This window comes from Sceloporus occidentalis, unplaced genomic scaffold, assembly GCF_023333645.1.
Source record: "Sceloporus occidentalis isolate IW3139 unplaced genomic scaffold, rSceOcc1.0.p SCAF_2, whole genome shotgun sequence".
NCBI lineage: Eukaryota > Metazoa > Chordata > Lepidosauria > Squamata > Phrynosomatidae > Sceloporus > Sceloporus occidentalis.
Window position 1 is genome coordinate 248792001 of NW_028316982.1, and position 24777 is coordinate 248816777.

General features: G+C 38.4%; 1 protein-coding gene across 2 annotated transcripts in view; it reads right to left on the reverse strand.

Moving 5' to 3' along the window:
• The window catches only part of RNF17 (ring finger protein 17), a 109866-nt gene that overhangs the window by 83284 nt on the left and 1805 nt on the right, over positions 1-24777 (reverse strand). The window contains exons 1-13 of one of the 2 annotated variants that reach the window (XM_089512672.1): positions 24094-24196; positions 22848-22903; positions 22704-22759; positions 20899-21001; positions 19191-19271; positions 16934-17034; positions 15197-15368; positions 13992-14068; positions 12866-12940; positions 10382-10656; positions 8730-8798; positions 7700-7855; positions 5701-5890 (exon numbers count right to left, since the gene is read on the reverse strand). In XM_089512672.1, coding sequence (XP_089368798.1) covers positions 5701-5890; positions 7700-7855; positions 8730-8798; positions 10382-10656; positions 12866-12940; positions 13992-14068; positions 15197-15368; positions 16934-17034; positions 19191-19271; positions 20899-21001; positions 22704-22759; positions 22848-22903; positions 24094-24103 — 1421 coding nt within the window. In that variant the 5' untranslated portion in view covers positions 24104-24196. Of the gene's footprint in view, positions 1-5700; positions 5891-7699; positions 7856-8729; positions 8799-10381; positions 10657-12865; positions 12941-13991; positions 14069-15196; positions 15369-16933; positions 17035-19190; positions 19272-20898; positions 21002-22703; positions 22760-22847; positions 22904-24093; positions 24197-24777 lie in introns of those variants that run through there. The other variant, XM_089512671.1, reaches the window with a different exon arrangement.

A 24777-nucleotide genomic window follows, 5' to 3' on the forward strand; every position in this document is an offset into this window, starting at 1 on the left:
GCTCAGTGCCAAGTGTGTTGTCATAGGGCCACTGATCCCAATAGTACCTTCACTGCACAATCAGCCAAGTTACAAGCAGAGTTGATCTGCTGGGCTCCGAGGGTCTTCAGCTTGTAAGGCCTGACCCAAGCATCAGTCTTCATCCGGGAGCTTATCAAAAAAGGGGAGGACCCACAGGGGTAGCTTCGGCAACCGTGGCTAGAGCAAACTGCTCTAGCAGGAAGAAATGGAGAGGAAAATAGGACATGGAGGGGAGGGGGAAAGAAAGGGGGGAATAGGCTAGGGGATATGGGCTGCACAAATTGGAGCCATTGGAGAGGCTATGTTTTTGTTTCAAAAATATGATAAATAAAGTTTTAAATGCGGAAATATCAAATATAAAGGTAACGGACCATGCTTTGGTGAATGTAGAAATTTTTATTAAGAAAGATTATGAACAAATAAAGAGGTGGGGGCTAAATACCAAGATATTGAATTATAAGGATATAGCACATAACATTGGAAAGGAATGGCAAGCAACATGGGATATAAGTGATAAAAATGTGAGAAAAGGTTTGTTATGGGATACTACAAAGGCAGTAACAAGAGGAATATGTATAAAAGAATCATATAACCTTAAGAAAAGACAAGAAGAAAGAAAAAAGAAATTAGAAATAGATATAGAACAATTAGAGAAAAAATATTTAGTTAATAGAGATAAGCAGGGAGGAATTGCAATAGATGAAGTACATCTATTGATTTATTTAAGAAGGGAATATTTTGAATATAGTAACAAAAACTAAAAAAAATGCTAGCCAGGTCCACACAGAAAAAGAAAATGGAAAGTATGATAAATATAGTGAGGGATAGATCTGGGATGATGTGTACATTGATGAAAGAAAAAATAAAGATTTTTGAAGAATTTTATAAAAATCTCTATCAAGCAGGAAAAAACCCCATTAGATAAAACAGAAAATTATGTAGAAGAAAATTGGGGACAAACAATAAAGGAGGAAGATAAAGAACTACTGGAACAACCCATTGAAAAGGCAGAGATAACACAGGTAATTAGAAAATTAAAAAATGGGAAAACTCCAGGAATGGACAGTTTGGGACATGAATATTATAAAGTGTTTGAAAAGATATTAATTCCAAAGTTGTTAGAATTATATAATGGAATAATAAATGAAGAGAAAATTCCAGCATCATGGTATCAATCATTAGTAATATTAATACCCAAAACAGATAAATATTTAACTGATCCAGGGTCATATAGACCTATATCATTTATCAATCATTAATTATGAAAAAGCTTGGAATGGGAGAAAAAAATAAGGGGGTCAATAGTTCAATTATATTGTAATAACTCAATAAAAGTAATAGTTAATGATGGAATTACAAAAGAAATAAAAGTAACGAGAGGTACAAGACAAGGATGCCCGCTTTCACCAATATTATTCGCAATGGTTATAGAAATGCTAGCAAATGTTATAAGGAAAGGTATTTGTTTAGCAGGAATAGGATTGGGAAAAACCCCATAAAATCAGTCATTAACTATTAAAGATTTAAAGAACAAAATAGGAAAAATTAAAGAAAATTTGAATCTATTTGGAGAGGTAACGGGACTTAAAATTAACTTGAATAAATCAGAAATGATGTTATTTAATTATACAAAAAAAAATTGGAATTCATGAAACAAAAAGAGTTAGGGCTAAGTATAAAAAGTAACATAAAATACTTAGGAATTAATATAACAAAAGACTTAAAAATGGAAGGGAAAAATTTAATATTACTATGGAAAGAAGTTGAAAAAAATTAGTAGAATATAAGAAAATTAAATTATCATGGTTTGGAAGAATAGCATTAGTTAAAATGAAAATTTTACCAAAATTAAATTTTTTATTCAGAATGATACCAATTAATATATCAGAGGTAGAATTAAATAAATGACAACAATAAATGTATATTGTATTGGAGGAAAAAGAAGTAGATTAAATAAACAATTTTGGTATGAATCCCAGAAAAAGGGAGGGTTAGGCCTCCCTAATATAAAGAGATATTATGAAGCCAACCACTTAAGATATGTAACAGAAGGTATGTTGGATGTATCAGATTTGGATTGGTTAGAAATAGGGGGAAAAAGAAATAGATATGAAAATAGAGAATTTTTTTTGAAGAATTTAGTAGGAAAGAAAGAAATTGAAAGCCCATTTATGAACAAATGTATTAGATATATGGAATAAGTATAAAAAAAATTAATGAATGAAAATTCAATGATAACACCAATAATAATGGAAAAATCATTTCCAAAAAAATTATGAGGTTTATTAGATAAGGAATTAAAGGAAAGGAAAATAGATAAAATAGAAAATTGGATGGAGCTAAAAATAGGAAAAGAAAATATAAAAGAAAAACTTAGGGGAATAAATATGTCCTAGTTACATTTTATGCAAATGAACAATGGTTTAAAAATTGGAAGAAAAAAATATAGAAAGGGGAAAATATACACAATTTGAATAAATAATCCAGAAAGGGAAAGAAATGGAGGAAAATGAAAATATGAAAGGTATAACTAGTAAAATTTATAAAATATTAATGGAGAATAAGAGGAAAAATTAGACCATGGGGTGCAGATGGACAAAGTCTGGAAGATGGAGCTGACTGTAGAATAACCAAGCCCCTAGGACCTTCAAAGACACAGGTTCAATAGGCATGTAACAGCCTGTCTCCCAGTCAAAAACAAGGTCATCCGCCTGGGAAAGAGATTCTGGAGAAAACTGTATTCAGTCTGTATCTTGTTGGATCTGATGTTGGTCGTGGGTTGACACCAGCACAGGATCAAAGATTGGGTTTATGTCTACGATTGGTACTGAGGCCAGCTCAGTACCGAACTCAGACTGATAGTCGGGTTGATATACTGGGGACACCATGAGATGATCACTCACTTGAACACAGGGCAAGAGAGTCGATGTAGACAAACAAGAAGTAGGCCTTGGAGAAGGAGACCATTCAGTTTGTCTCATGGGAGAGTCCACCAAGCTGCCTTCAGCAACCAAAGCTGCCTGAGCATTGACCATTTTGACAAGAGGGTGTAGGTGAGAAGGCCTTGTCAGAGGATCAGGCTTCTGACATGGTAGCCCTCTTAGTAAAAGGGTAAAAGAAAGTATGTTTGTGCTTTCTCTTCTTCACTGGCTTTCTTAGACTCTTGGGACTCACTAGGTATCATTCAAACGAGGATTTCCACTCTTTTGCAGGGACATCCTCAGACTCATGAGGCTTGAATGAGAGCTTCCGATCGGATTCAAGTTGACATTTGGTTGAGGACTCGGGTGAGTAGAATCCTTACAATGAATCCTATTCCATTGTCGACAGCCTCTTTTTAAGGCAGAGATTTTGGTGGGACCAAGACAGTAGCCATTGGCAGTGCAGGTGGCTGCAAGGCCTTCTCATACAGGATCGAGTGGAGACAAGAAAAATGATTTTTATGAGACTGAGGAGTAAAGGCCCTGCAATGAACAGAGGCCTGCATGCCAAGGCAGAGCAAGCAACTGGAGTGCTTGTCTTGCCAGGGAATTTTAGCCTCACATTCCTCACTTACATCATTTGAAAGATATGGACTGGGAAGCCATACTTGCCGACGGAGATAAACGTTGTCAACTATCTGAGGTCAAATCCAACAATACCAACAAAACTCCGAATTGTGAGGCTGGGAATAATTGAGGTCAAACTAAGTCAAAGCCAGAAAACTCTACGCCAAAGCCAAATTTCGATTCAATGAGAAAAGCTGACAGTCAAGCCAAAAACTGATTCAAAAAACCATTACAAACATTATCATATACAAATGGAGAGCGATTTCAAGAAGCAGACAAAAAGGAACTGAGGGAATACAAGGAGTATATATAGGGTGGTCAGAGCTACCACCAAAACAGTCTTCCCTAGCGATTCTGTAAGGTTCCAAATATCTCTGGGCAAGCACAGGAAACCACTTGAACATTAGGAAAAGCCTGACAGAGATGTTTGATAATGGAACACACTGCCTCGGAGGGTGGCGGAGTCTCCTTTTTTGGAGGTTTATAAACAGAGGCTAGATGGCCATCTGTTGGGGTGCTTTGATTGTGGCATTCATGCATAGCAGGGACTGGATGATGTTTGTGCCGAAGAATATTTTAATATGGCATATATACTGCACTTTTACACTTAAGTGGATGTGTTAAATAATTTTATACTACACCTGTCCATATTCGCTAGGGTTAGGGGCACAAGACCCCTGTGAATATGGAAAAACCACAAATAACAAAAGCACCATGTTTTTTACCTGAGATTACACCTCTTTAGGAATCTCTAGGTCCTCCAGTGCAACTCTGTGGTCAATGTCCAACAGACACTGACCATAAAACTGCACTGGAGGAGCTACAAATGCCTAGTAGAGTATTCTCTCTAGGAATCTCTAGGTCTTTCAGTGCAACATTTAGTTAAAGCTGACCATAGAGTTGCACTGGAGGACCTAGATATTCCTAGAGAGAACATATTAATCAAATCCGTGAATAATCAAATCTGCAAGTATCAAATCCGCAAATATGGAGAGATGAGTGTATTTTGAACTGATGTTTTAATATCATTTGATAGTGTTTTAACTGTTGCATTCTTTGAAGAAATGCTCAGAGCCTCCCTGCAGAGTAAAAGAATGCCCCGAGGGCATAATTCTTACCCCACTGGAGATACACTGTTTAAAGAGGGCTTTGGATGCCATACAGGGAACGATAGTACATTCTGCTGAAAAACCTGAAAACAAATACTGCTGAAGACTGAAAAGATGAAATGAAGGAATTACGACCTATTTACCATTCCCTCAAAACATTTCATCAGATCGTGATGCTTATGTAGCAGACAAAAACTGCAGTGAGTACATTTTGGCATGTATGCTGGAGGAGTGAGGGTAGGCCTGTTGATGAAAGCTACACAGTTCTAGAACACATCAAGCAAACCTCTAGGTAGGCACCAGATCCATACGTTTTCTCAGAGAAATATCATATGAAGTATCTAGCATTTTAACTTTCCTGCCAATTTATTTTTTAAAGGATCTTTTAATTTACTGTATTTGATTAGGCAGCTGGTGCACTGCTCCTTCCTCATCTTTTAGATCAGGGATAGGCAACCTTTTTGAGCCGTGGGCCGGGTTGCTGTCCCTCAACAATTGGGGGGCTGAACTCAAAATGGCGCCTGGAGCGGCGCAGAAGCTGCGGCAGGGGCGGCAATCAGCAGCAGGACCGGGCTGTGGCCGGTCCAAGGCCTTGCCGGGCCGGATCCGGCCTGCGGGCCGTAGGTTGCTGACCCCTGTTTTAGATGGAGGAAAAATAGATACATTTTAATTACTAATGGGAATTAGTTTCTATGTGGCACAGGACAATGCATAAGTTCTAAAGAAACGTATAGAAGCATCACATGATTAAGGCCTACCTGGACAGTCCAATTCACATTAACATATATGTATAACGGAAGATTAAGGGCATGGAGGGTCACAAGCTATGTGTATAAATAGTATGTCTAAGTATGTCAAATAACTCAATACGTTTAATGACTTAAAAACTCAAGATATGCCTCCTTACTCTGCTCTTTATTTCTTAAGCTTTCCTTAATGTACATCTTATCTTATAACTGTCACTAACCATCAACACAGCAAATAATTTATGCAACTAAAAATAGTAATACATCTGTTCTTACCTTGAAACAACTAAAGCTTCTGGATGCCCAAAGTCTGTAAGGAATACTTTCATCATTGCAATATCACAAATTTTGTACTTAGTTGGACCACAGGGTTTTCCCTCATTTGTATTCTGCAGTGGAATTAGCTCAATTATTTCTGCACGACACCACGTTCTATGTTGTTTGCTTTCAACGAAAATTTTAGTACCTATATTAAAATAAATCTCATTATAACCCAGAAGTATTCTTGTGAAAATGACATTTACATAACAGTTGAGATGACACGTTCAGTCTTCATTACTTAAAAACAAGTTTAATTTCCAAGTATTATTCCCATTAGTTCTGTAGTCAAAGAACAACTAATACAAGTCTTTCTGGAAAAGGAAATGAGGATCTAATTTAGGCAGGCCTAAATCCAATTGTTAGTCTCAGCAAGAATAAACTCACTCAGTCAATGGAATTTACATAAATGCTGAATAACCAAGCTGCCATTGGATGAGATCATCAACTAAATTTAGGTCCTATTCACATTAGGAAATAAACCAGCGTGGAAACCAGGTTATTTCCATAAATTTGCCACGATTGAATCTCTCTGTGGCATTTTTAACTGTCTGATTAAAAAATAATAAATGTAAGCCGCCTTGAGAGCCATTAGGGCTGAAGGGCGGGATATAAATACCTAAATAAATAAATACCTAAATAAATAAATAAATAAAAATTTTATCCCAATTGCCATTCATGCTCAGGAACAGGATAAAATGCCACAGAGAGATTCAATTCTGGCGGGGGGGGGGGGGGGGGGAGATGAAGAGGAGAGAGAAAAATAAACATTACTAAGGATTCTGTATGGGATGGTATGGGAGGAGGTCAACGAAGAGGGGATGACACTAGTTTTCATACCAGGTGATGCCAACCTGTTGAGGGAGAGCCACCGACCTGGGGAGGGTCCAGAGATGGGGCAGTGGGATGGGGTGGGTCTTCCCACTTTCTTGCCTTTTCTCACCCTCACAGCAGAGACCGACTCCTCTTGCTTTGCACCCCACAGAGAAAGCAGGTGTCCTTCTTTCCTTCCCCCAGCCCTGTCCAGCCCAGCCCTCCACTCTTGCCTTCTCTGGTTCCCTCCCATCTGCCAAGTGAGTAAGTTTAATAGCTCTGCTGCTGTTCCGAGGCGGGCGCCGAGCTATTTATAGCCCAAGGAAAGGAAGTTGGAGAAAGAGGAGAGTGGACCCATCCGACCTCAACAACCACAAGAGAGGAAAAGCTGGGAGGGACCCTCAAAGGTCATCCAGTCTGGAGGAAGAAGAAGAAGGCAGACTGACGTCAGATGCGGGGGTAGAGGAGGGAAAGAAGGAAGGAGGGCACAGCAGTGGGGGCAGAGGAAGGAGGATACAGCGGCGGGGGCAAAGGAAGGGGAGGAAGAAGAGAGTAAGACAAAGAGGGCAGACATGACAGTGGGGAAAAGAGGAAGAGAAAGAGCAGCGGTGGTGGGGGGAGAGTGGAGGCGGCAGGATGCTCCAAATGGAATTGACTTTGAGTTCCCATAGGTAGCTACCATAAAAAAATCCTGTTCTTTTAAAAAGAACCTCTAAAATCCTCATTTCCAAAAAACTGGGTGAAGGGGAATTTGTGCTGGGCCCACCCCAATTTGGATTGCAAAAACCTGATGCAATTGTGAATGACCCACTTTTAAATCAGTGTGCAAACCGGTTTATAATACAGTGAACAACCCCTAGATTTAGATTCCAGGCCTTCAGCAGCTACTGAAGTGGTCCTACGCTTCTAGAATTCTATTTATGAAGCATTCTACTAAAGACATACAAAAACTAGAAAAAAAAGCAGCATGTTAATTTTATAAAAGTATGAGTGGAAACCCTTCAAACAGCTTTTAATATAAAAATTCAATTATAACCATTTGCTTTTCTAATTCCTTAGCAAAAACTACGTATTTCCACTCCTGCAATAAAGTGCCAAAATTATGTAAATATGGTTGATTAGAGAATAGGAATATTGTTATTACCGAGTTCCAAAACGTCACTAGGGGATGAGCTTTTATAACTACAAAACTGCTTCAGGATTTTTTCCAAACGAACTGCAGTTTTCTTTTGTGAAACTTTCCGAACATAGAAATGGCAAGGATTTAGAACATAGCTGACAACAACTAATTCAGGAGATTCTGTTAGGATAGAACATGGGTATAAAAATGGAAAACAGTGACATAATAAGTAATCTTTACACACACTATTGAAATATAAGATTGCTTTATACAACTCAAATTACAAGTATCTTTGAATTGTCAAAAACACAAAGACAGAGGGATGATTTTGATTTTTTTTCTTTGCTAAATGATGATTTTTAACAAACATCTGGTTCACACATCACAATATGCTGTGGTTTAGGACCACAGCTTGTACATGCTGTCCAATCTCTCCTGCTCGATTCTTACGAGGAGGAGTAGATGCGTAATAGTTGCTAGCAGCTTCCGTGTTAGCTGGACACAGTTTAGCCCAAATGTAAAGGAACTATCTGAAATGCTGCTCTCGTCCCCAAAACAGAGCATCAGAGGCCACTAGTACTCCACATCCATGATCTGATAATTCTGCATTATTTAGGGAGATAGAAGGAAAAGACACTTGCCAATTTCCTTCTTGCTGATTTTCTCAACTTTTGGTAAGAATTTTTGTTCCATCTTATTTCCGTATTAGTCCAAAAACGAAAAATCCTTTCCTGCTGAGAAACTGCTGCAGATTTTCGTGCATCCCTTTTCTAATGTGTGCATATTAGTGCAAATACACAAATGTATTTGCCAAAGGCACAGATTTTTTAGTGATGCTCATTTTGAAAATGCATGCATGTTTTTTTTCCTTTTTGAACTATCTCACACAAATATGTAGAACTCAAAGTTATAGCTGTGTTAGTCTGTAGAATCAGTATGTGGAGAGATCTTGTAGCACCTTTGAGGCTAAAAGAAAGAAGTTGGCAGCATGAGCTGTCATTTTACAAGGAAATCTGCTGAGGCCTTACCACTGAACAACATCAGAATTACATACCTGCTTTTGGTCCAAATGGTGTCAGCTTTTTTGGGAAAGACATTTTCCTATGTGCACCTTCAGGACAATCTGTAGAACATATTTAGGAAGTTTTATTTAATATGCTTCATACTAAATAAAACAACATCCATACTATCAAGTAATTAGATGAAGTACTACTACCACCACCACAATATTACGATACCCCTCAATTACTAGTTTTCTAATGAGAAGAGGGATTAGAAATCAAGACTATGTGAAAGCTGAGCTCTCTGAACTATGACCAATTCTGTATAGATGCCTTGAAAAGTTTATTCTGCTCATGAATTACTTGCCCTCCTTATTATTGCGTAAGGAGGTCAAAAACTTCCAAGGCTGATGACTGGCCAAAATACAATTTGAACCAGCCTCTTAAATTTATTTCCATACTAGTCTCTCATGATAAAATGACCAACAATATCCAGTGGCGAGTTATGGCAGGAAGACTGATTCCATCTTCCTGTCAAACTTTATTCTTTTAATTTCTAAAATCCTACAATTATCACACAGGCTTACTGTGTGCCCAGTGCAGAATGCAGTTACATCATTTAGCTGATACTATTTTTATGCCACATTACCATTTCTAGAATACTCTACACACTCGTGTCTTACCACATGCCTCTTTGTGAGATGTTGTTTATGTATGTAACTAAATTGCCAACCAAAACTACTAATCAGTCCTTTCAAAACATCTCTCAAAAATAAAACAATAAACAAAAAAAAATATACCTGGAATATCAACATAAAAGTAACTACTGCATATATTGGGAAAACAGTCATCATATTGTTAGGTAGCAGTCAGCCCTCAGTATCTGTGGGGGCAGGGGATCTGTCCCAGATCCCCTCTGCGGATATCAAAATCCGTGGATGCTTAAGTCCCATTGTTCTTGGGGATAATGGCACTTTGCCCCCCCCCCAGCTCCTCCAAAGCCTAACTCACCACTCTTGCCACAGTGTGCAGCAGGGGGCTGCCTCTTCTTCCTCCTTCCACTTCTTCCCTCTGCCCGTTCTTCCTTCTCCCTCTGGCGCTTTTCCATCCGCCTCTTCTTTCCTCTGCCGGCTCTTTCTCCTCCTCCCTTTCCTTGCTCCTTTTCCCCCTGCTGCCACTGATCTTCCTCCTCTTCCCCACACTGCCTCCACTCTTCCTTCTTCCACTCATTCACCCACCTGCTCTTCCTCTTCCTCCTCCACCCCACCGTGGGCTTACCATCCATAGATGCTAAAATCCAAGAATGGCAAGTCTGTGGATATGGAGGGCCTATGTATTACAAGCAGGATAATGTATTAACAGAAAATGTTATCAGTAATTACAAGCTGATTATGCCAAACTCGACCTGAGTGTGGCACCAGTGTGCAAATAGCTCTGCCCCATTTTGTGGCTAGTGGGCTTCAATAATTTCTAGCTTATAAAGAGTGCCCTGAATGTAGTAAAATGTGACAACTCCTATCCTAGAACATTAGATAATGTTCTTTCTGTGTAATTAAGTACTGATCAACTGTAGAACCTTTTGGATATAATACCTGTTAATAAAAAAACCAGCATACAGTATAATAAAATAGCACGTATTTTGGGAATAAGAAAAGTTTTAAGATGAGAAGAGTTAGCCTAACAGCTGCCGAGAAGTGCTACTCACTTTCTTGATCATCTTCAATGATTTCTTCAATTATGACATCTGGGGAGGATGCTGTTTCTGGAAAAGCATTACCACATTTCTGGATGGATAACAGAGCCCTCTCTTGGAACCCAGTGTAACTTCCTTCAGGACACATATCAGACTTTTGAAGGGAAGGAACTGCACAAGTGTCATCAACAAATGCTTGACATTTTACATCTACTTGAGTTACAGCACTGTTATTGAATTCTTTTCCAATATTGGTCACTTTTAGAGGATTGCTTCCAAGATGGTGCCTGTGTTAACAAGTTGCACAAAAAACAAATCATTAAGAGTAAATTGTCATTAATACAATACAGAAATAGCATAATGGCCTATTTTTAAAAGACACAATTAATATTTATTAACCAACTTCTATATACATCCAAAACACCAGCATTGGTTTGAGATCTGAGCACTGGATTAGGACTCTGGAAATCAGGGTTCAAATCTTCACTCTGTCATAGAAACCTTGACAAGGAAGCAGCTGAAGAAATCACAGATTAAACGGAGACTAGAAACTCCTGGGGTCTCCTGTCCTACTACTCTGTACTTGAATCATACACATTGATTACTGTCCGAGTGGGAAGTCCAGCATGCAGGAATTTAGAAGCTCTACAACAAAGGGGAAATATCTTAAGAGAACAGATTCCCCAGGACAACTTCACAATTGGATTTTACTGCTGAACATTTCCTACTAAGTGTTTACAAGTTTGCTTGTTTGTATGCCTCATGTTGGTACAAACTATATACAACTCATTTTATTTTCCAATATAAAGTCTTGTGCTTTGTTTATCTAGTATCATAATTTAGTATACCTATTTTTGTTTGGTACACTTTTGAGAGTACCTGACGCACCATAATCATCAACAAATGAAGAAATAATCACCAGAATGCAAGATGGACCAAGTGAAACACAAAAATCTAAGTCTGGCAGGAAAAGTAAGATCTGAAGTGTTCCTGAGATGATGCTTCTGCGGTGGACAGAAAGTAACTGAGGGTTTATGGAATGTTCAAGGTACCAAATGAAGCCCTCTGCAATTTGTTTAATTCACAGATACCACAAAAAATAAAAATTTAACAAATGATAGCAACATGTATTCTAGACTGCATTGAAAACCAAAAGGACCAAAACACATTTATAATAAAGTACAGTATACTGGACTCAGCTGAAGGCATTTGCTTGCTTACAATACCAAGAAAAATCCATGGTAATTTTTATTTTATTTTTTGTATAGTTCTTAATAGCTGGAGTCTAAATAAAAATTGATGAATACGAATCATATTTTACTAATTGCAGAAACCTTGCCCCCAATTTTCTAGGCGTGTCAAAATCAATACTTTGCTTCCACTTATTGCACAATTTATTTCTACTGGAGCTAACTTTTGCTTACATTATTTGTTCCACTAGCACTTCACAACCTACTTGGACTATTGTAATGTACTCTACATGAGGTTGCCTTTGGAAACTGTTCAGAAACCTCACTGGGTTCAAAATTCAGTGGGCCTGAATGCTGACTGGGGATAGTTATAGAGAACAGGTAACTCCCTTGGTTAAAACAGCTTCACTGGCTACCAGTTCATTTACAGGCACAATTCAAAGTCCTTCTCATGACTTGTAAAGTCCTACGTGGAATAGGTCCTGCCTATCTGAAAGACTATATCTCCCCATAAGGGTCCTCAGATCTATGGGGGAAAGGCTTTCTCTTGGTCCTGCTCACTTGGTGAAGACACAAGAGCAAGCCTTCTTGGTGTCTGATCCCACCCTCTGGAATGGCCTTCCACAGGAGGCTCGACTGGCCCTCTCCCTGTTTTCCTTTTGCTGGCAGGTAAAGATGTTTTTATTCCAGGTTTTTCATGTATAATCCTGTCAGTGAGGCTTTTATACAGGATGTATGTTCTAGTTATGTTTTTAACTTTTGTATGGTTATATAATTTTATACTTTTTTTAGCTAGTTGATTTTAATACCTTGAAATTATTATATTAATTTTCAAACAGTTTCATTAGTGTGCCATCTTGGACCCCTTTCTGGGAGAAAGGTGGCATAGAAATGAAATAAACTAGCACATAAGTGTGAATCATGTAAACCTCTAGATATGCCTAGACTACAACTACAACTCCCATCTTTCCTCACTGTTGGCTATGCTAGCTTAGGTTGCTCAGTCTTGTGGGATAACAATTTCGGGCAAGCAACATTTCCCTCCATTACATTTGTGGAACACCACATCTTGTGTTTCATCCACTAGCCTAGTACTGGCTACAATCCACAGGCTGCATCCACATCATTTTTCATAATTATGTCTTAGATTTCTATGTTATTTCAAGACATTTTCTTACTCATTTCAATATATAGCAGAATAAAGTATCTTACAATATTTAAAGTATCAAATGGTGCAAAATAAAGAATGCTGAGAAAATTAATTAAGGCACTCTATGCTATCTTTCACATACTAGGAATTACTTACACATTAGGGACATCACAGGAAACTGCCCCCATGTTTTCCAACACATGAGTAATCTCATCACAATCCATGTAAAAACTATATAGAAAACACAAAACCTTTATTAATTGCACACTTTGAGCAGGAAATGTTATATTAAATATAGAACAGAGTAATGATTGTGGTAACAGTTTAAAAAACCTTCCAAAGCAAATTGAAAAGAGGACAGTTCCTATGGCACAAGTTTGAGCATCTTTAGGCAACAATGGTTTTCACCCACTGTGTTTTTCACTTTAGGCAGGAAATGTTATATTCAATATAGAACAGAGTAATGGTAGTGGTAACAGTTTAAAAAACCTTCCAAAGCAAATTGAAAAGAGGACAGTTCCTATGGCACATGTTTGAGCTTCTATAGGCAACAATAGTTTTCACCCACTGTGTTTTTCAGTATATTTTTTAATAAAACGTCTGTTTTATAGCTGCCACTCTTCACTGTATTGCAATTTAATGTGATCTAATGTGGTCCAGGAACTCAACAGTGCTGTTGAAAGAATAAAAAAAATTAAAGGAATTTTGTTGAAAATGTTTTCTTAGGACTGTAACACTGTTGTGTCTTGGATTTGTTCTGATTTTTAAACAAACTAAAAAAAAGTGAATTCTGCAAAACCTAGGATTGTGCAACAGGAATGTAACAATAGCAAGTAAATTTCTATACTGGTTATCTGTGAACTTAAGCACCCCCTAAGCAGTTTACAACTGTAAGCTAATTGCCCCCAACAAGTTGGGTACTCATTTTAGCAACCTAAGGAAGGATGCAAGGCTGAGTCAAACCTGAGCCCCTGGCTCGTACTGACCTAGTACAGGTGGCCCTTTTCTTATGTGGGGGAACCGTTCTGGATCCCCCCCCCCCCCCGCATAAAAGAAAAAACACGTAACCTTGAGCCTCACTGGAAGTAATGGGGCTTGTGCTTGCTGCGTGGCGCCGCACGTGCAACACAGTCGTACGCCCCATTACTTCTTCCGGGGTGCACAAGGTTTATTTCCAGTGCGGTTTCCAGCACACTGTACTATGTTTCCCCAGTAAGAGGGTTGGAGCCCAACACCATCATATTCAGACTCACTAAAGGCAGGAAGGACTCTTGCATCTTACCATGGAAATTCTCTTTTTTTCAGATTATCTAGTTTTAAGATTTCTTCCTCAATTGTCATGTTCAGCTTGCAGAGAATCTAGAATAATAAAAATCTTGATGTAACCTGTGGTATAATTTAGCAACCAGTGGGGAAAGAAAAGTCTTGACTGCAGGTGACATACCATTTATAGAAAATTACAGTACAGTCACCCCTCCAAGTCCGTGGATTTGAAATCTTTGGACTTGAAAATCTGTGGAGGGGCGACCACTATTAACAATGAACGCACCCCATTCAAGCCTTAGGGCTTGAATATGCATGAGTCTTGGAACCTGCCCTGGCGGTGGGGGGTCTGGAACGGATCCCCCATGAATTCCAAGGGGCACGTGTAGTACATTTTCCCATTTAACCCATACTGCACAGTACACATAAATGGGAAATTATTTTTCAGATTTCATGTATTTAACTGAAGTTATATTGATAGAAAAAACAGGAGAGAATGTGTTCTGGAAGTACAATATAGACAAAAACAACTGGCCATAACATAAGATGTGTCTCTATTCCTACCTGTTTGAACCCCCCCTAATGTATCATGGCTACTTTTAAGGCTTTGGAACTCCCTTGCCTGTAGAGTCTGGACTGACTCATCCTTGATTTTTTTTCCCACCAGCAGGGAAATATTAATAAATGTGTGCTACTGTGTTTGGGACTGCACCACAACAGTGTTACTGATTTGGTTATAACGTTATTCTTTTTATTTAGATATGTTGAATTTTCAAAAATTTGTATACTGCTTCACATGCCTTCAGGCAGAGGTCACCCTAAAATATTATACATTTTAAAATGTGACCTTTCTATTGTACCAAAAACCATCCTTTCTGTAAACGAGAATGCCAAAGTAGAAAATTATTTTAACTAGCAGCTTTGACATGCAATAAGGAAAGAAGGTATAGAGAGAATTCATTTTTTTCTACTCGTCTGAAGACCATCTAAGCCAGCTGTATGAAGATATGGCTCACCTGCATGTTGGCACATTAAGGAACTATCAGAAGATTAGAAAATATTAAAATCAAGAAAATGGCTCAACACCTTAGCAAATGACTATGCCATACTAAAGACCTTTGTAAAATTTGCAGTAGCTGTAATTCCATGCAATTTTGACTTTACACTTATTATATTAGTGAGATTTCAGAAGCTCAGAAGGAAAGATTTTAAAATTAAAGTTACCTGGTTTAAACTATGGCAAGACTTTAAGTTACTAGCTGATTTCAACTCCCTTGCTATCTTTACGGCACCATCCAAAATACTTTTTTTCTCTTTAATTGAAACTTGGACACCATGCACATCTGTTACATAGTAATCGGTGTTCATTACCAACTCCGCCTCTAGTTTCCTTTTCCTAAATAAAAAGAAAGAAAATTAGACCTCAGAAAAGGCTGGCGACACACTTCAAATGTAGGTTGAATAATCAACCATATCTTCTCCTTCCTCCCATTCCCTTTCCCCCTACTGTATCATGGCTTTTGATTGTAAGCCTGAATTCAGGGGCTTTAATGCTACTTGTCTTCACCTGTTACGTTGGAAGTCTTTTTAGCTAAAGGATACTATAAAAATACTTTAAATAAAAAAATTAAGAAAAATTAACTCCCAAATGAAAGTGATGAGCACTAAAGGCTGAATGCAGAAAATGAAAAGACGCTATGCTACAATCAGATAAAGGAAAACTGTTCTGAGTGAAAGCCCCTCACAGGCAGCACTAATACAAAGATCTCAGTCATATGATTCCAGTGTTCCTCAAGCAGTGGAGAAACTCTGTGGGTATGCCTCTTCAAACCAATCCCCCACATGTTCCAAACAAAGTTTTGCTTCAATGACAAAGAGCATCATTCATCTGCTAATACCAGCAACAACAGACCCACTGACCCCAAAGGAACATCAATGATCTATTCTAGTTAGGGATAACAACTGCATTTGGCTTATTAGCAAGAATAGCTATCATCACATTACCAATATTAACAGACATAGCTTTGGGTCCTCAAAAGTAGCAACTCACTCATATACCCCATTTCTTCTACTCAAATGCATTACCACAAATTAAGGGCATCTACTCATAGCCTGTACTTCATGTTACAAACCATGTAATAAAATAAGAACAAATGCTACTGTTCTAATCTACCTTAATCACAAGAATTGTTCTGAAGAATAAACATTCAGAATCTTCAACAGCAAAAGATGTGCTACCTACAAGCACTGCATTTATTCCAAACATGTACACATAGAGGGAAAATAATCTATGAAATTTACAGGGGAAATGGAAGAAAGGAAGGATAATTATTAAGAAGAAAATTGGGTGCTTAAGTTCTGCAATAATCTGACTTGTACAGATGTGGCTGTCATTACATTTTAATTTTTAAGGGAAAACAGAAAAAGCATGGTTATTAATACCAATGCTTATGGCAGGGGGAAGATACACCCTGAGCTGGTCAGGCAGAAATCCATGGAGGAGGAATAATACATTTCTGAGCCCACAGGCTCACTAAGGCCCAAAACAGACAGGGAGACAAGGGCATGGTGTTTACATGACACACACCCTCAGAGTGCCCGGAGGCCACCCTGGGACCGCCTAAGGTGGCCCAACATTAGGTCCAGAAGGAGTTGATCTTTTCTGCTCTTTTTAGGAGTGGCAAGAGCAGCCCTCAGGGCGGCAACATATCTTCACCATGGCCCCAGGGTAATCAGGCTGGGAGTGGCTTCTGACTGCTCCTTCCTGCCCGTCTGCTTCACCCCTCAGCCATTTCAGGATTGCTCCTGTCTACACTTCTTCTCTATCATAAAGGCAAATATTTTGCCATTGTTATAACCATCAATATTTTGTGACCAGGTACGCCATACAGAAACTTGTATTTTACAGTTATGATTGTCATAAAAAAATATATAACAAAATATAAATTTTAATCCTATTACCTTGAATTTAGAGATGCAGTCAAGTGTGCAAATTTGGTATTTATAATATCTGCAGTCCTGCCTTCTTCCAACTTTGCTTGTGTCATCAAATGTTGAGTGATCTTTTACATATTTTTGAGAAATGAGAATTAAACAGTCATAGTTATGCATATTTCTTTAGGTGGTAGAATTAAGACTTACAGACACTACTGAATTACAATAATTAAGATAGCAGAAAATTAGTATCTCCCACTCATTTTTCTGTGTTACTAGGGGCAAACCTGGTGTAGTACCTACTCCACCAGGTGTTCTAGTCCTAGCTTTTAATAGTAACATTTTGACCTTATTTGTACAGGATATACTGATAACAAAGCATCTTTGAAATATCCTGAATATTCAGTTAGTTAACATCTAAAGATCTAAATAACAGAAATCCACCAGTGATTGCCTTTTGATTCAGGAGACCAGCAATGCAGCGCAGCATAATCTAAAACAGTGACAACTGAGGACAAAATCTTAAAACTAGATAATCTCAAAGTTTATTGGGCTACTGCCCCCTTTTCTCTTGGGTGACAACCCCTAGCACTTTCGTCTTTTCCCATTCTTCCTTTGGATTGGCCGCCTAATTTTTGTGGAGGTAAGAATCTTCTTTGCGTGTCTGTGGCTGTGTGTGTATGGGATGCATCTTGCTACGACTCTTGTTGTCTTGTGTCAAAACTATCCCTGATGGTGTCTTCATCTCATTTCCTCTTCTCTTGACCTATTTCTGAAGGCTCTCTATTATTATTATTAGGCTTTATTTATATAGCGCTGTAAATTTACACAGCACTATACCTACAATTAAAATAGATAAAATAAACCTGCCTATGGCATACATTCTATGAAAATAATTAAATATAATATATATTAATGCATGTTAACATTTAAACAGTAAAATGTAGCAGACAACAAATTAAAATAACTAACATTCATGTAATGTGTGGGAACGCTTTCCTGAACAGTATTATCTTTAGCTAAGTTTTGAAGCTGGTTAAAGAGGTGATGACACATGCTCATGGGGGAAGGAGGTTGCAGGAGTGAGGAGCAGGAAGTGAAAAGGGGGCGGATCTGGGACGGGGCAGTGAAAATCCTAGGCTGGGACAGCAGACCTTGACTACCAGAATGGAAGGCATGGGTGGGAAGGTAAGGAGAAAGAAGCTCTGATAAATAAGGAGGGGCCAGCCCATGCAGAAACTTTGCTCTTTCAACGCTTTCTTTGAACACTAACTCCAGCTCTCTATCAAGCCTTTCCCTCTTCTCAGGCAAACAGCCTGCTATTCCATACGCTCTGGCCTTGAGCAAAGATTTCTTGTATCAATCAAAAGCCTTCACACAATGCCTTTCCTTCCTTCTCTTCAACCACAGCTGTTAAATATTTAGAGTAAGATGTAATTATTGCTTCACCGATTTTTGATCTGTTACAATGTTGTATAAAAATTATATTAATTCCACTTAAAACTGTTTGAGCGGGGGTGGGTTAGACACCACTTGGACATAAGCAAAAAGATCCCACCCTGTGACTAGGGCCAAAACTCCAGTCTTAAGGAAGGCGTGCACACACCAACCATTCAGAAGCTTAAGTCTCCCCCTGTACATCTGCATAGAAGCCAAGTGAACTAGAAGTGTTACAAGCCCCTCCTGCGTCTGCTTTGTTTCCATGCTAATCAAAATAAGCAAACTGCATTAATATCTAGCACAAAATCATGCCATGCTGACAGAAAATAGAAAGAGTTGATCCAGAAAGTTGTCAGCACTCCATCAAGCTTCTATGCCAGACAAAAAGGCTAAATGAAGTAGAAGGTTTTCATGGCTGGCATCCATAGTTTTTTGTGGGCTTTTCAGGCAATGTGGCCATGTTCTAGAAGAGTTTCTCCCTGACATTTCACCAGCATCTGTGGCTGGCATCTTCAGAGAAAAAGGCTAAGTTTCCACGTTTAACACTAAGAACAAATTTCCAGCTTGACTTTTACTCACAAGGATGGGGAAAGCAAGAGAGAACTTCATCCTGATCAGTCCCTTGTGAGTAGAAAGCATATAATTTAAAAAATTCAAAGCAATTAATTTTGAGGGAAATTTTCTAGGGCTTGCGCAGATAACTGGTATCATCCAATATGTCTGGAATCAACTGCCAACACTGAACTGACTTGCTCAAATATTACTGAAGGAAGAGGACTGCTGGAAATTGCTCAGTATGAAACATAGAAAACAGTTCAAGCCAACATTGATTCTTGCAGCTTACCTCCTCCATAGACTTTAAATGTTCAAGGTTGTTTTCTGCTACTTCCAAAGATTTTTCCATGTGTTGAAAACTTTTGAAGTCCTAATACAAGCAAAGTTAGGATAGTGCTGGATTTATGCAAGCCAAACATCTCAAGTGTTATATTTAAATACTTTTTGGTCAAAGGTTCCAAAGTTTGTACCCCTATTAAATTTTAATGCCAAATGAATTCTTCTTGACAGAACTTGAACACATGACAGAACAGAATGGATATAAAATATTCATGTGCTAAAATGTAATAACTCACGATGTGGTAAAGTACCCACAAGGGGATTTATTCACCATTTTCATGAAGTCAGTATTTCAGTATTCTTAGGAAAGCTCCATGACTATCTTTCTACACTTGTCATTCAATAAATGCAGAATCGCTAATTATTTGTTTCCTAGAAAGTTCATGCACTATAAGGGGAAAAAAGTCATTTTCTCAATCATGAAGGATGTCCTTCCTTTTCCCACCACCACCTCTTCTTCCTCCTCTTTCTCGCTTCTGCTGCAATTCTTCCTCCGTCCCCCCCCCCATTGGCTTGCCATCTGCAGATGCTCAAATCCGCAGATGGCAACTCCGCAGATAAGGAGGGCCCACTGTACAATGGAGAGGAGAAGCCAGGCATAGACTAGGAAAGCTGATACTGGAGGTGATCCCGTGGTCAGGAATACTAAAAGAGAAAGGAGTTCAGGATGGATGGGAGTTTCTCAAAAGGGAGATGCTGAAGGCACAATTTCAAACTGTTCCAACGAGGAGGAAAAATGGGAGGTGTCTCAAGAAACCAGGATGGATGACTGAAGAACTTTCAACTGAACTAAGTTTTAAACAGGAGATGTGTAAGAAATGGAAAAGGGGGGAAATTACCAGAGGAATTCAAACAAGTAGCTAGCACATGTAGGGGTAAAGTCAGAAAAGCTAAACTGCAGAATGAACTCAGACTTGCTAAAGAGATTAAGAACAATAAAAAGGGCTTTTTGGGCACATCTGTAGCAAAAGGAAGAAGGAAACAGTAGGGCCACTGCATGGAGATGGTAAAATACTAAAAGGAGACAGAGAAAAGGCAGAACTACTCAACATCTTCTTTGCCTCAGTTTTCTCAGAAAAGGGAAAGCTCCTTTGAGGAAAATGCAGCAGAGGACACAACAGAGCAAGTGCAGCAGAGAGTAAGTAAAGAGATAGTACAGAAATGCCTGGTTAATTTAAATGAATTTAAGTCTCCAGGACCAGATGAACTATTGTGGGCCTTCACATGTCCCTGATTACCTATTGATCTATCTACGTCACATGCAAATATGTTATGTCGTCTGACAAGACAGCCGAATTCAAAGCAACAGTAGCTTTTGTTCTTCTCTCTGCTATCTCTGGGCAATCCATGTAACTAAACAGAATAGTCTTAAGACTGGAAGAAGAAGCCCTAGCAAATCAAAAAGAGCCTATTTCCAAGTTAAGTATGCCAGGACTGCATTGTCAGTCATTATAAATCAGATCCCCTCCCCAAATATCCTCAGGATTCATCCAATATTAGTTTTCAAGCGCAGAATCACTATTTACACTGTCATAGGAAATGTGTGGTCCTCCTAAAGTTGTTGCAATTCCCATCTTCCCTGATCACACTAGATAACACAAATTGTTTATTACCTTAGTAATGATCTGGGGGGGAGGGAGCAAATTAGGATTGTTTACCATATCCATTGTAGAGCTCTCCCAAGTTTGTTGAACTGAAGTCCAAACAGGATTGTTGGTTTGTTTACTTTCCTCTTTCGTTCTTTGATTATAATTATCAATCCTGTAAATAGAAAATTGTATTACAGTGAGCCCTCAGTGTCTGCTGGGGCTTGGTTCCATGACTCCCCCTGCCTCCATTGATACCAAAATCCATGGATGCTCAAGTCCCATTATACACAAATGCATAGTAAAATGGCTCCCCTATAAAATGGCAAAATCATGGTTTGCTTACTGGATTTAAAAAAAAAAATCCCAGCCATAGATGGTTGAATCTGTAGGTGTATAGTCCAGGCATATGGAGGGCTGACTGTATTTTGGAACAAAATAAGCTACCTTCAAGAATACATTCTTATGGGGGGAAACACATTTATCACTTTTACTTTTGAAAAGCAAGACCAAGATGCTTCCTTTTCCATGTACTTAATAAAGAAAATATGAAATTACAATTCAAATCTAAACAGAAAGGGAAAATATAACAAAGCTGTTATACAGTAGTAAATAACTTTGGTACAATAAAAGGATTCGGCTGCTGCAAGAAAATGAAATAAATAAATATTGAATGAAATTAAAGAATAAGAATATATTCTTATAAATACTTCTAAACACCATTAACTTGTAAGACACAGGTAGGCCTCTTAGGGGCTCTGCCATAGAAATAAGGGGTCTGTGAGTGCAAAAGATTGGGAACTCCTGGATTATGCTATAGCAGCCTGAAGTGTCATCCCCCCCCCCCCAAAAGAACTATCTGGCAAAGAAGAAGACAGGCATGTCATCTCTAAGATCATACAGTGAATGTCTGAAAGGCTGTACCTCTTTATGCGAGTCTGCCTATGTTTTAAGATCATCAGGGGAGGGATTTCTTTTGCCCCATTATAGGCTTGTTTGGTTAGAACATAGGAGAAAGTTTCCTTGGGGACTGCCAAGTGTGTCTGAAGGGCTTTCAATGGGTTTTGTTGCCGTTGATATTTTTATGTGTTTTAAATTAATGTTTTAATAGGATTTCTTATTTAATTGTTTAAAGAAAATATGAATAGGTTTTAGCTGCGTTTTATTTAAATCTACGTTGTGAACTGCCTTAGATCCATTGCCTGGAGGAAGGTGGGACATAAACATAATAATGTTTGGCTAATGGCTAATTCGGGGCTTTCTTGTTCTTTTATTGAATTTGTGATGTTGAATTTGTATGTACTGATGTTTTTACTGTACTGTTTTTAACCTGTTGTTAACCGCCCTGATCTGTTGGAAGGGCGGTATAAAAATAAAAAATTTATTATTATTATTATTATAAATAAATGCTTACTTTGTAAACAAAGAGTCCCCTACACTGGATGATAAAATAAACACACTTAAATTAATTTTGTACCTCTCAGCAGATTTTTAGCTTGTAGGATATATTTTAATAGAACCCGAAGACAAAATGCAGAAAATGTATTCTTAAAATTAAATGAGTTCTGAATTCAGGAACTTGCTTTAGAGTGCCAAAACAGAGTTGACATTACTGTCCTTCCATGCAAAAATCCATGTACCATACCTTCCTTTATTTCAGTAATATTGTTTAGGATCAAGAATAGCTGTCTTGTTTCTGCTGTTTTAAGAAAACAACAAGGAGTCAAAAACCCTTGCTGAGCTACCGCAAATTACTCCAAGATTCACCAGTGTATCTTTCTCTTCTAACCTAACACATTAAAAAGACCTACTGCATTGATGCGAACATGTTTTAGCCCCTCTAAGCCGCCTCTCATCCTTCCAGAAAACATATTTACCTTCTTGGTTTTTGAAGACTCCTTAGACGAACCTTTTGCTCAAAATCTAAGGTCACCTATAGAAAAAAAGGGCAGAAAAAAGTGCTGTGAAGCTTATTTTATTAATAACCCCCTGTATCCCCCCCCAAAAATGAATCCAATTACTTTTGAAGTGTAGCCATCATTTTCACTGAGGCTGCTGGAACTCTTAAGGTATGACTCTGAAGAGGAAACACACCAAACAAACAGAAGTTAGTATACTGTGACTTATTTAAAACGAAGTAGCACACAGTAGAAAAATTAAAATTCTGGCACTGGAGTTTAAAACACATGTTTTAGTTACTCTACTACTGGAAATGATCACTGATCAAGATGTCAAAATGGAAAAGAAACTACTATTATGTTTAGTCACTGCATGACTAAAGAGAGTGTCATTCCAACAAATAATACCGATAAATTACCCCATAGAGACAAAATTTAAAAAATATCCTAAGTAGTATATATGTTTATTAAATATAGGAATAATACTTTTAAAATTGTAAGGGAAAGGAAGGGAGAAACTTAAACCCTAGTAACACTATGTACTCAAAAGCTGTGCTTGAAAAGAAAAACCACTATAAATCCAACTGCTAGCCCTTGGTAAAATAGGTCCATTGTATTAAAGGAGTTTAACCTCGGGGTTTGTTTAGTGCAGCATTGAACTCAATAGGTTTACTCTAGTTAGGGCCAACAACTGGATTTAAAGCAGGGTGAGCAGGATTCAAAACACACTGCAGAAATAATCCATTTTGAGACTGCTTCAACTGCCCTGGCTCAGTGCTAGGGAATCCTGGGAACAGTAGTTTATTGTGGCACCAGAGCTCTCAAGCACAAACTAGAGTTCCCAGAATTCCCTGGCACTGAACCGGGGCAGTTAAAGCAGTCTCAAACTGGATTATTTCTGCAGTGTGTTTTGGACCCAGATGCTCTAACTGCAAAGGCACCACAAAATGTAGGACACTTGAGCAAAACGCAAGACATTACACCAAACAAAACCTTTAAAAAAAAACATTAATATAAATCCATGTTTCTTTAGCCCTGCTCAAAATGGAGGACGTTTTGGGATTCCTCCTCGACAGGAGGTCAAAAATGCCTTGGAAAAGGTAGTTTTTGTACAAGACAAACACCCTCCTCAGAAAAGAAACCCACAACAGTCCTGCAGGGAGGGCTGAGATGGAAACAATTTGAGCAAGCTAGCCTTAGTGGGGTACAGCCCTAAAAAGGAGTTAACTACTAGCACCGCCATTATTAATAACAACAACAACACAGTAACAACAACCATCATCCTCATCATCTTATATCCCGCCGTTCCCCCAACGCGGGGGCTCCCCTCTCCAAAGCCTGGCCTAGGTTGAGTTCCCCCACAACAAACCAAAGGCCATTTTCTCAAGAGCTTCGACTCAGTCGCAGCAGCCTCTGAGGAGCTAAAATGGCCGCCCGAGGAAGGCAGCTCCAGCCTCAGCCCCTCCGCGATGGCCTCTTCCCGCCTTTGGCTTGGCTGCCTTTTGCTTACGCACCAAAGACACACAGAGATACAGGCAAAAGACTATATGCACATGTGTACATAGACATATACGAGAGGTTTCCCTAGATATAGATTTATTCCTATATATTTCAGGATATATAAAAGGCAGGAGATATATATATATATATATATAGCGCCTTTTCTTCAGGGGATGGAAATTATATCGGTTTCTCTAGATATAATTTCCATCCCCTGAAGAAAAGGCTATATATATATATATATATATATATATATATATCCTGCCTTTTCTTGGGGGGGGTGTGAAATATATATCTAGGGAAACCTCTCTCACACACACACACACACATATATATATATGAGGTTTCCCTAAATATATATTTATTCATATATATATATATATGTATATATATATTTATATATATGAGGTTTCCGTAGATACATATGCCCACCCTCTGAAGAAAAAGCTAGATAGATATATGTGTGTGTACACGTACACACACACACACACACACACATATATATATATATATATATATACTGGCTTTTCTTCAGGGGGTGGAAATATGTATC